Source organism: Mustelus asterias, chromosome 30 (assembly GCF_964213995.1).
Source record: "Mustelus asterias chromosome 30, sMusAst1.hap1.1, whole genome shotgun sequence".
Classification (NCBI taxonomy): domain Eukaryota; kingdom Metazoa; phylum Chordata; class Chondrichthyes; order Carcharhiniformes; family Triakidae; genus Mustelus; species Mustelus asterias.
Genome location: NC_135830.1, coordinates 1,310,917 through 1,324,551, shown reverse-complemented (window position 1 = coordinate 1,324,551; position 13,635 = coordinate 1,310,917). Strand labels below are relative to the sequence as shown.

Sequence of the window (13,635 nt, the reverse complement as noted above, 5' to 3'; positions counted from 1 at the left end):
ATCCAGGTAAGTCTTAAACGATGTCAGCGTGCCCGCCTCCACCACCCTACTTGGCAGCGCATTCCAGGCCCCCACCACCCTCTGTGTAAAAAAACGTCCCTCTGATGTCTGAGTTATACTTCGCCCCTCTCAGCTTGAGCCCGTGACCCCTCGTGATCGTCACCTCCGACCTGGGAAAAAGCTTCCCACTGTTCACCCTATCTATACCCTTCATAATCTTGTATACCTCTATTAGATCTCCCCTCATTCTCCGTCTTTCCAAGGAGAACAACCCCAGTCTACCCAATCTCTCCTCATAGCTAAGACCCTCCATACCAGGCAACATCCTGGTAAACCTTCTCTGCACTCTCTCCAATGCCTCCACGTCCTTCTGGTAGTGCGGCGACCAGAACTGGACGCAGTACTCCAAATGCGGCCTAACCAGCGTTCTATACAGCTGCATCATCAGACTCCAGCTTTTATACTCTATACCCCGTCCTATAAAGGCAAGCATACCATATGCCTTCTTCACCACCTTCTCCACCTGTGTTGCCACCTTCAAGGATTTGTGGACTTGCACACCTAGGTCCCTCTGTGTTTCTATACTCCTGATGACTCTGCCATTAATTGTATAACTCCTCCCTACATTATTTCTTCCAAAATGCATCACTTCGCATTTATCCGGATTAAATTCCATCTGCCACCTCTCCGCCCAATTTTCCAGCCTATCTATATCCTGCTGTATTGCCCGACAATGCTCTTCGCTATCCGCAATTCCAGCCAACTTGGAAAATCATAGAATCTCTAGGGCGCGGAAGGAAGTTATTCAGCCCATCGAGTCTACGCCCGACCTCTGACAGAGTATCTTATCTCGGCTCTTTCCCCGGCCATATCCCTGAAAGCCCAAGCATTTGCCAGGGTCAATCCACCTCACCTTCACATCTTTGGAGTGTGGGAGGAAACTGGAGCACCCGGAGGAAACCCACGCAGACATGGGGAGAATATGCAAACTCCACAAAGACAGGCACCCAAAGCTGGAATCGAACCCCGGTCCTTGGCACTGTAAGATAGCTGTGCCACTGTGCCATCCCTGTTGTTTCCAACATTTTCTGTTTTGAGGTGGGATTTGCAGAATCCGCAGTATCTGTTTTTTGGGTCACAGTGGATCAGTTTTCTCTGACTTATCATTCCCTGTTTAAAGGTTTAGAAGGAGCTTTTAAAGAAAAATAACTGTCTCTCCCCCCGGTTCAAAATGAAACTAAACTCATTGTTTCAAATTGTTACTGAGGAAGAATTAACAGAGTTTGCAATGGGGATTGAAGCGGGGACTTTCTCCTGTAAAGTTGCGGTGATAATGAGTGTCCTGGGGAAATCAGTGTGAATCCCCCAGCCCCGGACAGAGGGGAACTGACCATCCATCTCCAGCTCTAATTCCCAAACAGGAAATGCTGCCAATAATCAGCAAGTCAGCCTGAGTCTGTGGCCCCTCCCACCATCTGAAACCGTCACAATGCCCGGCTGATTGATGGCAGCTCCGGACCAATGGGAGGAGAAGGGATGGGGCTGGAGGACTGAGCGGGAGCAGCTGGTCCTCCAACCAATGGGAGTGAGTGAGGGGCGGGGCTAAGGGTGGAGCATTAACAATGTCAGTAATGGCGGTGGGGAGACTGTAATCTGATGGCGAATCGGTAAGTGGGTGGAATGGCGGCTCGGAGGGAGCGATGGATCCGGCGGATGGGCCAGAGGCTTCGTAAACATGTTGTGTAAACCCTGAAAAGGAATTTCCTGGTCCCGCGATTGCATGGAACAGGTCCGCTTTATTTCCCCCAGTTGCAGACCCGAGTTCACGGCCGCCATGTTTTAAGCGGGCAATGTGTAGTTGGGTGTCTGCGCCGTCACCATTTTTGTGAGGGGCAATGTGCAGTATCACGCGTGCGCATTCGCCCTGTTTTTGAGCGCAGTGTTCAATTTTGTCCAATGACAGAATGGGAACAACTTGTCCATCAAACTCGTTCACACTTTGTGTTACAATGTCTTATTTATGAGGCAGAACAACGATCTATGTCCAAGTCAGTGACAATAATGTGTGCTGTATTATTCTCTTAACATAATTAAACTTTCCAAGTAATTTCACTGAAAACTTACAAAGTAGCATTTGACACTGAGCCATATATACATTTAGTAATTAATGTCACAAATAGGCTTACATTAACACTGCAATGAAGTTACTGTGAAAATCCACAGGGCAGGTGGCCAAAAGCTTGGTCAAACAGGGAGGTTTTAAGGAGAGTCTTAAAGGAGGAAAGTGAGGTGGAGAGGTTTAAGGTGGAAATTCCAGAACTTGTGGCCCAGGTGAAGTGAAAGAATTGTCACCAATGTTGGAGCAATTAAAATGAGGAATGTTCAAGAGGCCGGAATGAGATGAGTGTAGAAATCTGGGAGGGTGTGTGTTTGGAGGAGATTTCAGAGATAGGGATGGTTAGAACTACAGAGCAAATAAAGGATGATAATTTTTAAAAAAAATTAGTGTTCCTTAACACGCAGCACTTTGTAGTTCAGTGAATGCAGGTGAGTTTTGAATAACCTGAAGATTAGAGGATTGTTGAATGTGGGAGGATGGTTGGAGGTGTTTTGGACAGTTAAGTCTAGAAGTAACAAAGAAATGGATCAGAGCTTCTGCAGCAGCTGAACTGAGACTAGGGTAGAGTCAGGTGATATTGCTGAGTTGGAAATAGACGATCTTGGTGATGATGTGGATATGTGGTTGGAAGTTCATCTTGCAACAAATTGTGACACCAAGATTGTGAACTGCTTGCATCCCAACAGCGGGATGGAGTTGGTGGCTACGGAGGGGAGTTTGTAGTGGGAACTAACAATCTTTTCAGTCTTTCTGATATATTAGCAGATAAATTTTCTGCTTGTCCAGGACCTGATATCAGTTCGTGGCTAACATCGAGCTGCTAACCTGGTCCTTCGAGGTGTGAGGGGTTGGGGTGGTGGTTTGGCAAATCCCATCAAGAATTTGATTTTGTTGTAAATCTATAAAATCTTTTCCTTTGCTATCAATGTATCTCTCTTTAATCTCTTTCTTCCTCTGGTTCTCTTTCTCCTGTGATGAAGGCCAGGACGTTTAATCTGCCCAGATCATGTAACAAATTACTTCATTAATGATATTGGGAACCAGTTGGGTTTCCAGCAGTTTTAATGGTCACTTTTTCCAAGTGCCAGCCCCACAAATTACCAGATTAATTCAGCTCAATATCACAACCTGCCTTTGTGTTTTGTGTGTTCTCTCTCACTCCTGTTTTTTTTCTGTTTTAAATCAATTTCACAGAGTGTTAGAGAGGGAGGATTTGCAGCCGGGAAACTGAAACCAAATCTCACTTCAGGACCTGACACAGAGTTGCTCCAATTCACCGTAACCTGAATATCATCGGATTTTGAACATGGAAGGAAAAAGCACAGTTCACAGTGGGGAGAAACCATACATGTATTCTGTGTGTGGACGAGGATTCAGCCAATCATCTGCCCTGTCAGAACATAAATGTAGTGATAATGGGGAAAAGTTGTTGAAATTTAGGGATTGTGGGAATCAATTCAATTGCCCACCTGACCTGGAAAGATATCAACGCAGTTACACTGGGCAGTATCCACTCACCTGCTCCGAGTGTGGGAAGGAATTCACTCGATCGTCCAGCCTTTGGAGACACCAGCGAATTCACACTGATGAGAGATCTTTTAAATGCTCAGACTGTGAAAAGTGCTTTAAAAGTTCCAGAGACCTGTTGCATCATCAACTTGTTCACTCTGATGAGAGATTGTTCAGGTGCTCTCAATGTGGGACTGGGTTCAAGACATCATCTAATCTCAGTAAACATCAGCGCATTCACACTGGGGAAAAACTATTCACCTGCTCGGAGTGTGGGAAGGGATTCAGAGACTCATTCACTCTGTTGAGACACCACCAACGTGTCCACACTGATGAGAGGCCTTTTAAATGCTCAGACTGTGGGAAGTGTTTTAAAAGTTCCCAGGAACTCATGTCCCATCAACGTGTTCACACTGACGAGAGACCGTTCAGATGCTCTCACTGTGGGACTGGGTTCAGGGAATCATCTCACCTCACTCGACACCAACGAGTTCACACAGGGGAAAGACCATTCACCTGCTCCATATGTGGAAATGGATTCACTGAGTCATCCAGCCTGCTGAAACACCAACGGGTTCACACTGATGAGAGACCTTTTAAATGCCCAGACTGTGGCCAGTGTTTTAAAAGCTCCGGGGAACTGTTGCGCCACCAACATATTCATAATGACGAGAGACCGTTCAGATGCTCTCACTGCGGGACTGGGTTCAAGACATCATCTAACCTCACTCGACACCAGCGAGTTCATAATGAGGAGAGACCATTCATCTGCTCCGCATTTGGGAAGGATTTCACTAATTCATCTGACCAAGTGACACACCAGTGAAATCAGGAGTAACTGCAATGATTGGATTTCGCTGCTGATCAAATGCAGAATTAACATTGATCATTGGGATCTTTTGATTTGATTTATTGTCACGTACTGGGATACAGTGGAAACTATTGTTTCATGTGTGCTATACAGACAAAACATAACGTTCATGAAGTACATAGGGGAAAATGACACGGTGCAGAATAGAGTGTTGCAGTTACTGGTGGGGTGAAGAGAAAAATCAACTTAATGCTGATGTTAATAAACTCCAATCAGTTATAGATCTTGATATCCTAGTCAAAGTTCAAATAAGTCAGCCTGGTGTTTGATACACTCTGTGTCAAGTCTTTTTAATATCTGTAATACAAGTTAACATAGAAAATAGAAATAAGCCATTAATTAGATTCATGGCTGATCATCTAATTCAGTAACCTATTTATCCTCCCCCCCTCCACCCAATATCCATTGATTCCTTTAGACCTAAGAGCAATATCTAACATGTTCTTGAAAACATACGATGTTGTCAGCACTGCTGCTTCACAATGCCAGGGACCCGGGTTTGATTCCCGGCTTGGGTCAATGTCTGTGTGGAGTTTGCACATTCTCCCTGTGTCTGCGTGGGTTTCCTCCTTTCACACCACTGCTGTAGAAGGAGGATTGGAAGATTGTGGCCAGAGCACAAGCTCCATCTGAAGGATGGTGTGTGTCCCAGTGCAGCAGTCCCTCAATGTCAGACTGCAGTGTCAGACTAGATAATGCGCTCAGCTTGATGAGTATTTCCTGTTGTTATTGATGTGGATCATTCAGAAACAATGGACTCTGATGATGTCATCCAGTCCTGCTGCAACGATGTCATGAAGACTATTACATCACAGCGGAGCCTTAGTGGTGAAAACAGTTTTGTTTGAGGCGGCAGCAAGTCCATTACTGGGAGATCAGCAAATGGATTTAATTTAATTCTAATTCATAGTAAGTAACTGAGACAGAAACAGCTTGTGTCACAGTTCAGTGAGATCTGATCACTTACCGAGTGAGTGAGTCTGTATCAATGTAACTCAGATACACACAGCTTGTTTGAACAGACCTGGGGAGAAGGAATCTCTGAACTTACCACTGGACTTTCTGTTCTCCACAATTGAGAAAAGGTGATTCTTTCCAAACATTCACAATGATGAATAAAGTCATTAAAGATGATTTGTTGTTGTGAGCTGAATGATTGGGTAGAATGAGAGTGAAGGACTGGGATGGACCCACAGCCTGAGTCACTACTTTAATGACAGGAAGAGAGGGTGGGGGGAGGAGAAAATAATTAGTTAGACATGGGACACTGAATCTGGAACAATGAGCAGCAAGGGCGAGGAGTGTGTGGGGCAGGGATTTATAGATTTGGGCAATGAAATGAGAAAGAATGTCCCACAGAAACTAGAATAGTGTGTTCTGAATTTCTATTCTGTAACGACAGTGATGGGTTTTGTAAACTCTGTTCACAGGGGCTTAGAGGGAGATGATTTACAGACAGGAAACTCAAACCAAGAATCTCAACCAGATCTTTTGAAATCATTGAATTCATACATGATCAGCCTCTGATTATGCAAGGCAAAATGTTTAATTGTTCTGTCTATGGGGAGAAATTTCAATCATCAATGTGTCTGGCAAATCACCGGGACACACACCCGAGTCAGAATCTCATCCCTGGGTCAAACCTGACATCAAGAGTGGAAAAAGTCTGGTTTCCATTCAGACAGTTGCCAGGGAGAGGAATGGAGTTGGGAGTATGGGAATGAAAACAATGGGTTCAGTCTTCCCAATATTCAATCAGAGGAAATTTCTGCACATCCACCACTGGATATCAGACAAAGTGTTAGAATTGAACAAGAGTGGAGAAGTGGAGAGAGGTGGTGGTGAATTAGAGCTGGGCCCTGTCAGTGTACATATGATAACTGACTCTATCTTCAGATGATGTTGTTGTGGGGAGCATGTTGATGAGCAGTGGTGCGTCTCATGGACATGATGAGCACGGAGAGGGTATGAGGGAGATGGGAGAGAAACTGGAGAAAGATAAGCGTTCAGGGCTCGGACAAAGGGAAGATTTAGAGCCAGTTTCTCCTGATGGGCTGGTGGAAGTGAGGGAATCAGCAGAGACAGCGAATGGGATTGTCTCAATCTTAGTGACAAAGAAGCTCCACACTTGTTGCTGGAGGTGAGGATGGAGGAGACGGGGAGAGGGAGAGACCTTCAAAAGGAACTGACTTGCCTTATAAATATTAAAAATCTATTCACACTGTGTTTAACAAGATGCTGATTTTAAAAATTTTTATCCAGAATATCAACTCTGTAACTGGGCTGGGTTTTATTATCATCAACAGAAACAGACACCAATGAACATGGTTCAGTTCTGGATGTGATTCACAGAAAAAAAAATAACTGTATTACCTGTGAACTCGCTGGTGTTTCTGCAGACTGGATAATTGAGTGAACCCCATCCCACACTTGGAGCAGGCGAACGGCCTCTCCCCAGTATGAATGCGCTGGTGTACAGTGATGTCTTGAACCCAGTCCCACACCAAGTACACCTAAACGGTTTCTCCCCAGTGTGAATTCGCTGGTGTACAGTGAGATGAGATGACCGCCTGAACCGAGTTCCACAGTGAGAGCATCTGAATGGTCTCTTGTCAGTGTGAATACGTTGATGGGACATCAGTTCCTCGAAACTTTTAAAACATTTCCCACAGTGTGGGCATTTCATAGAAAATCATAGAAACCCTACAGTACAGAAAGAGGCCATTCGGCCCATCGAGTCTGCACCGACCACAATCCCACCCAGGCCCTACCCCTACATATTTTACGCACTAATCCCTCTAACCTGCACATCTCAGGACACTAAGGGACAATTTTAGCATGGCCAATCAGCCTAACCCGCACATCTTTGGACTGTGGGAGGAAACCGGAGCACCCGGCGGAAACCCACGCAGACACGAGGAGAATGTGCAAACTCCACACAGACACCAGCGATTTATAAGGTCTCTTGCTGGTGTGAAGACACTGGTGTGTCAATAGGGTGGATGACTGAGTGAATGCCTCCCCACACTGGGAGCAAGTGAATGGTCCCTCCCCAGTGTGAACTCGCTGGTGTCCAATGAGTTGAGGTGATTCCCGGAACCCAGTCTCACAGTGGGAGATACTGAATGGTCTCTCATCAATGTAAGCACACTGATGGGACATCAGTTCTTGGGAGATTTCATATCCCTTCCTGCAGTCCAGGCATTGAAATGGCTGGTGTCTCAGAAGGATGGATAACTGAGAGAATCCCTTCCCACATACAGGGCAGGTGAATGGCCTCTCCCCGGTGTGAACTCGCTGGTGTCTCAGCAGGGGAGATGACTGAGTGAATCCTTTCCTACACACGGAGCAGTCGTACAGCATCTTCCAAGTGTGAACCCGCTTGTGTCTCAGCAGGTTAGATGAATTACTGAATCCCTTCCTGCACTCAGGGCAGGGAAACGGTCTCTCCCCAGTCTTGACCTCTTTTGTGTGTGAGCAAGGCAGTTGAATTGATGAATCTGGGAGCAGGTGAATGGCTTCGCTCTGGTGTGAATTCGCAGGTGTATCTGCAGGTGGGCAGACTGAGTGAATCCTTTCCCATAATTGGAGCCGATGAATCGTCTCTCTACAGTGTGCGTGCGCTGATGAGTTTCGAGCTGAACTGGATAATTTAAATCCCTTCCCACAGTCTCCACAATGCCACAGTTTTCCACACTCTGACTGCATTTCTGCTTTGACAGCCCAGATGATCGGCTGAATCCTCGTCCCCCCACTGTGAACGGTGATTATTCCTTCCATCTTCAAAATCCGACGATATTCATGTTATGATAAATTGGGTGACTCTGTCAGATCCGGATGTAATGTTTGATTTCAGTTCCCCGACTGCGAATCATCCCCTTCTAACACCCTGTGAAATAGGGTTAAAATAGAAAAGAGTGAGTGAGAAAGAACCCACAAAAACACAAAGGCAGATTGTGAAATTGAGATACATGAATCTGGTAATCTGTGGAGCCGGCACTGGGAAAACGTGACCATGAAAACTGCTGGATTGTTGTCAAAACACAACTGGTTCATGAATGTCCATCAGAAAAGGGAACCTGTCACCCAGTCTGAACCTATCCTCAAGACTCTGGTTTCTATGGAAGGAGGAAGAAAAGTGGGTTACGGAGGTATCTGCAATTCAACAAGAAATTTAACAGAACCCCCCCCGCCCTCAACAAACAACGTTTGTTCCTTTCATGCTCAAAATCAGATGATTTTCAGGTCACAATAAACCCAACTGAATCATGAATGTGCTTCAGGGAAGGGAAACTGCCACGCAGCCTGGACCTTCACAAGACCTCTATGGGTGAAGAGAGAGAGAGAAAGAGAGAATTGGTTACAGAGTAGCTGAAAGAGATAGATTTTACACACCTAAAACTCAGACTCCTCCGCCTAGAAGTACCATGGTAACAGTTATATGAACAATATTATTTCCAAGCCAGACACCCTCATGATGTGTCTAACATCCAGCCCTCGATGGACAGAAAAATCCTCCATTTAAATGTTTGGAAGTTTGAAGCCATTGTCTTCAGTCCCTGCTACAAATTGCACTTCCTAACCTCCAAATAATTCCCTCTCCCTGGGACTTGTCTGAGACTGAACTCAGCTGCTCAAATCATGGTGAAATAATTCACCCCAAGATGAGCTTCCAACCACATATCCACATCACCACCAGGACGACCTATTGCCACCTCAGTAACATTGCCTGACTCCATCCCAGTCTCAGCTCATCTGCTGCTGAAACTTTCATCCATTCCTTTGTTACCTCTGGATTTAACTGTCCAAACGGACTCCCGGCCGACCTCCCACATTCAACCTCCCTGTAATCTTGAGGTCATCCAAAACTCTGCTGCCCATGTGTTTACTCACACTAAGTCTTGTTCACCCATCACTCCTGTGCTCTCTGACAACGGCTTCGTTATGAGAAGCAGCAAATTTAAAAAAGAATCTCATCCTTATTTGCAAGAGCCTTCCTGGTCACTTCCTATCTCTGTAATCTGCAGCCTCACAACCCTCAGAATATCAGCATTTCAGAAATTCCATCTGCTTTCACGTTTCTTATTTTGGTCACACGAACACTGTCGACAGTTCAGCCAATTTCAATATTTCACTCTCAACTGAGTTTCTGACCACATATCTGTGCCGTCTCCAAGAATGCGTTTCCATCTCATTCAAGCTACTCAACGTGGTTCTGTCTCAGGTTTCTAAAACTCTAATTTATTCCTTTATTTCCTCATACTTTGAGCAGCCACCTCCCAAATTCAACTGGTGATAAATTTGAGTTTATTTAAATCTTTTTCCTCTGCATTGAGTCCCATTCACTCACCCATAACCCTGTCCTCACTGACCAACACAAGCTACAGTTTAGCAGCAACTCCATTTAAAATTCTCATCCTTTTCAAATCCCTCCATGGCATTGCCCCTCCCTGGCAGAAAAGCTAAAATCAGAGGGTAAGCTGTGATAGCTGAAGACGTGGGGGGAGAGGGGGGGGGGGGGGCGGAAATGGGCCCAAGAGAGGTAAAATACAGAAAAAGGGAGAAAAGGAGAAGCAGAAGGGGAGAAAAGGTGAGGAAAGGGGGGATAAAGTAGGCGGAAAGAGTGGGGGGAGGCGCGGGGGGGGGGGGGGAGGGGGGGGGAGAAAAATGGAGAAAGACAATAAAGAAATAAAAGTTAGAGAACAATAAAAAATTAAATGAAATGAAAAGAAAAGAAAGTAGACGTTCGTCTACTTCTGAGCATAGCTTCTGACCGATCATTGTGTCACCAGCAACTTGAACAACCCTTCATCCAACTCATTTATATATAAAAAAACAAAAGAGAAAATGCTGGAAAATCTCCGCAGGTCTGGCAGCAGCTTTAAGGAGAGAAAAGAGCTGACATTTCGAGTCCAGATGACCCTTTGTCAAAGCTAAAAGGCAGAGAAAGTGGGAGATATTTATACTGCAGGGTGAGGGAGCGAAAGATGAGTCAGAGCCACAGAAACCAGGGAAACCAGCTAATAGCTGTCCACAAAGAGAATAAAGGGTGTGAATGGCCAAACCGGTGGGGCGGGCGGTGTGTTGGGGGGGGGGGGAGGGGGGGGGTGGGTGGGTGGGGGGATTGAATGAAAACAAAGTGGTCGAGGTGGGGTAGAGCTAATCATCAGAACTTGTTGAATTCGATGTTGTGACCAGAAGGCTGTAAAGTGCCGAGCCGGAAGATGAGATGCTGTTCCTCCAGTTTGCACTGAGCTTCACTGGAACATTCCAGCAGGCCAAGGACAGACATTTGAGCATGGGAGCAGGATCGTGTGTTAAAATGGCAAGCAACTGGAAGGTCAGGGTCCTGATTGCGCACAGACCGAAGGTGCTCAGCAAAGTGATCACCAAGTCTACGCTTGGTTTCTCCAATATCGAAGAGACCACATTGGGAGCCGCGAATGCAATAGACCAAATTGAAAGAGGTGCAAGTGAAACACTGCTTAACCTGGAATGAATGTTTTGTACCTTGGATGGTCAGCATAGAAGAGGTAAAGGGGCAGGTGTTACACCTTCTGCGATTGCATGGGAAGGTGGCATGAATGACGGGAGTTGTGTTGGTATTGTGGAGAAGTAGACTCCTCCTCCTGGGTATAGTGGAGGAGTGGACAACACCAATTGAGGTCGCTGGAGCATGAAATCTACAGTGAGGTAAAATAGTCTCACAAGATGCTGAAGTGATTGAGGCATATAAAATTCTAAAAAGGATTGATGGTGTAAACATAGACAAAATATTTCTTATGTGGCAATCTAGAACAAGAGGTCACATGTATAGGTTGAGAGGTGGTAGATGAAACACTGAGATGAGGAGGAATTACTTCTCACAGAAGATCGTGAGTTTCTGGAACTCACTACCGCATAGTGTGGTGGAGTCTAAATCATTAAATGGTTTCAAGAAGGAGGCAGATATATTTCTAATAAAAAAGGGATGAAGGATATTGGAACAGGAGGGGAGGTGAATTAGAAGTAGGAAGAGTTCAGCCATGAACTGATTGAATGCCGGTTTAGGCTCGAAGCGCTGAATTTGTCTACTTCTGCTCCTAATTCCCATGTTCCTAAGTGTAACATTCAATTTTCAAAACCCACCAACTCATCACTGGCTCCAGCTTAATCTGTGTACATTGCATCCACACGTTCCCCTTTATCCACAGCACAGCTGAGAAACTTAGGAATGGCCCCATTCTGTGGTGTAATCACTTTGAAATTATTTTTTCCCTCATTTAATCTCTCCTGACTTCCACCCTACTAGAGCCCTCTCTTGTTTTACTGCTGGGTATCGCTTGTTTAAAACCTCCGACATTTCTAACCATTCCCAGTTTTAATAAAAGGTTACAGAGGTAAAGGATAAGCTTTGTTTTCCTGTGTGCACACCCTGTCTGACTTCCTGAGTTTTTCCAGCATTTCCATCTTTGACTGCAGATGTCTGAGCAGCTTTGGATGGCAATGGAAATATTTTTATTGAACTGCTTCCTCAGCCACAACTCGTTGGTCTATGCATACAACTCTTTTTTTGCGTGTTCCAATTCACAAATTTGCAGGAGGCTCCGGGTTCAAATCCTGGGCAAGCCCTCATTTAGCTGTTTTTCCAGATCGCACATGTCAGAGGATTTGTAAATTTATTTCCCGTGCACATGGCAGGATTGGATTACATGGGTTTTGGTTTGAGAACCCTGAGCTCACACTTCAGGGAATCTACCAACACAACAGTCACACAAGAAAATCAAGACATTTTCAAAAAAATTTACTATGCTTGCGTGCATTCACTTTATCCCTGTTCACCTGTTTAGAGGATCCCATGTTTGTTAGTTCAGCCCGACTTGCTATCTCTGTCTTTTTCTCATTGTCTCTGTATATCTCCCTCAGACTCTCTCAGTCTCTCTGACTGTGTTTTTATTAGGATTCTCTCTTTTGCTTTTTTCTTCCTCTACTCTCTCACTGCCTGTGTGTCACCAAGTGTGTATTGATTTCTGTGATGTTGTCCTGAGAGGAGAGATTCAGTGGGATGGGTCTGTTCTCTCTGGAGTTTAGAATAATCAGAGGTGATCTATCAGAGGTGGGGCGGCACGGTAGCACAGTGGTTAGCACTGCTGCTTCACAGCTCCAGGGACCTGGGTTCGATTCCCGGCTTGGGTCACTGTCTGTGTGGAGTTTGCACATTCTCCTCGTGTCTGCGTGGGTTTCCTCCGGGTGCTCGGGTTTTCTCCCACAGTCCAAAGATGTGTGGGTTAGGTTGATTGGCCATGCCAAAATTGCCCCTTAGTTTCCTGAGATGCGTAGGTTAGAGGGATTAGTGGGTAAAATATGTAGGGATATGGGGGTAGGGCCTGGGTGGGATTGTGGTCAGTGCAGGCTTGATGGGCCGAATGGTCTCTTTCTGTACTGTAGGGTTTCTATGATTTCTATGAATTGAAAGTCTGAAACCCGGAAACAGTTTGACAGTGTACATGATGAAAGGCTGTTCCCCCCACTCCCAGACCTGGCTAGATTACTTCCAACAAAAAAAAGGTGAAAGATGCAAGAGCAGTTTGCAATGTTTGGGAGAGGTGAAGCTCAGAAGTGGAAGATATGAATGATGCAATTGATGATTGAGAGTAATGCATAGTAACCTTCGGGACTCGAGGTCGCTTCATTGTAAACTTTGAAATCATAACAAGCTGAAATGCAAAATGGAAAAAACATATTTGTCTCCACGCCTTTTTGATTATGGAACACCAGCTGCTCCGTGTCACCAGCCAGCTCAATTGGTAGAGCATGAGACACTTAATCTCAAGGTCATATGTTCGAGCCCCATGTTGGGCTTGCTTATTTAATCTTTGCCACATTCCTGTGTGAACTCCAGCTCTCCCTTTCTCTGGCAGTGTCACCACTCAAACTGAGCCTTTCTTGATCCCATTTTGTTAATCTCACAGTTGTGGGTTTGTGACTGAAAACTGCCTCCAGTTCGCTGGAAGGCACTGTGTTTGGTGCTTAATTAAGCAAGAAGTTTTCTTCCCATTTAGCACGAGACCTAAAATCTGGGAGATTGTGTTCGTGGAATCAATAGTCATCCCCAGTGTCATTTAATCACTCCAGCCTTCCATCCTATCACAAGACC

At 45.3% G+C, this 13,635-nt stretch overlaps 1 protein-coding gene across 2 annotated transcripts; it reads left to right on the top strand.

Annotated features, from left to right (window-relative positions):
- The first annotated feature begins 1,593 nt into the window (after nucleotides 1-1,593).
- LOC144480876 (uncharacterized) lies at nucleotides 1,594-6,812 on the top strand. Of its 2 annotated transcripts, none has more exons than XM_078200502.1 (2): nucleotides 1,594-1,667; nucleotides 3,314-6,812. In XM_078200502.1, the coding sequence occupies exon 2, from the start codon at nucleotides 3,426-3,428 to the stop codon at nucleotides 4,452-4,454; it is 1,029 nt and encodes a 342-aa protein (XP_078056628.1). In that variant the 5' UTR covers nucleotides 1,594-1,667; nucleotides 3,314-3,425; the 3' UTR covers nucleotides 4,455-6,812. The 2 variants fall into 2 exon arrangements, with proteins under 2 accessions (XP_078056628.1, XP_078056629.1); XM_078200503.1 differs by having other exon boundaries at nucleotides 1,594-1,789.
- Nucleotides 6,813-13,635: the final 6,823 nt, after the last annotated feature.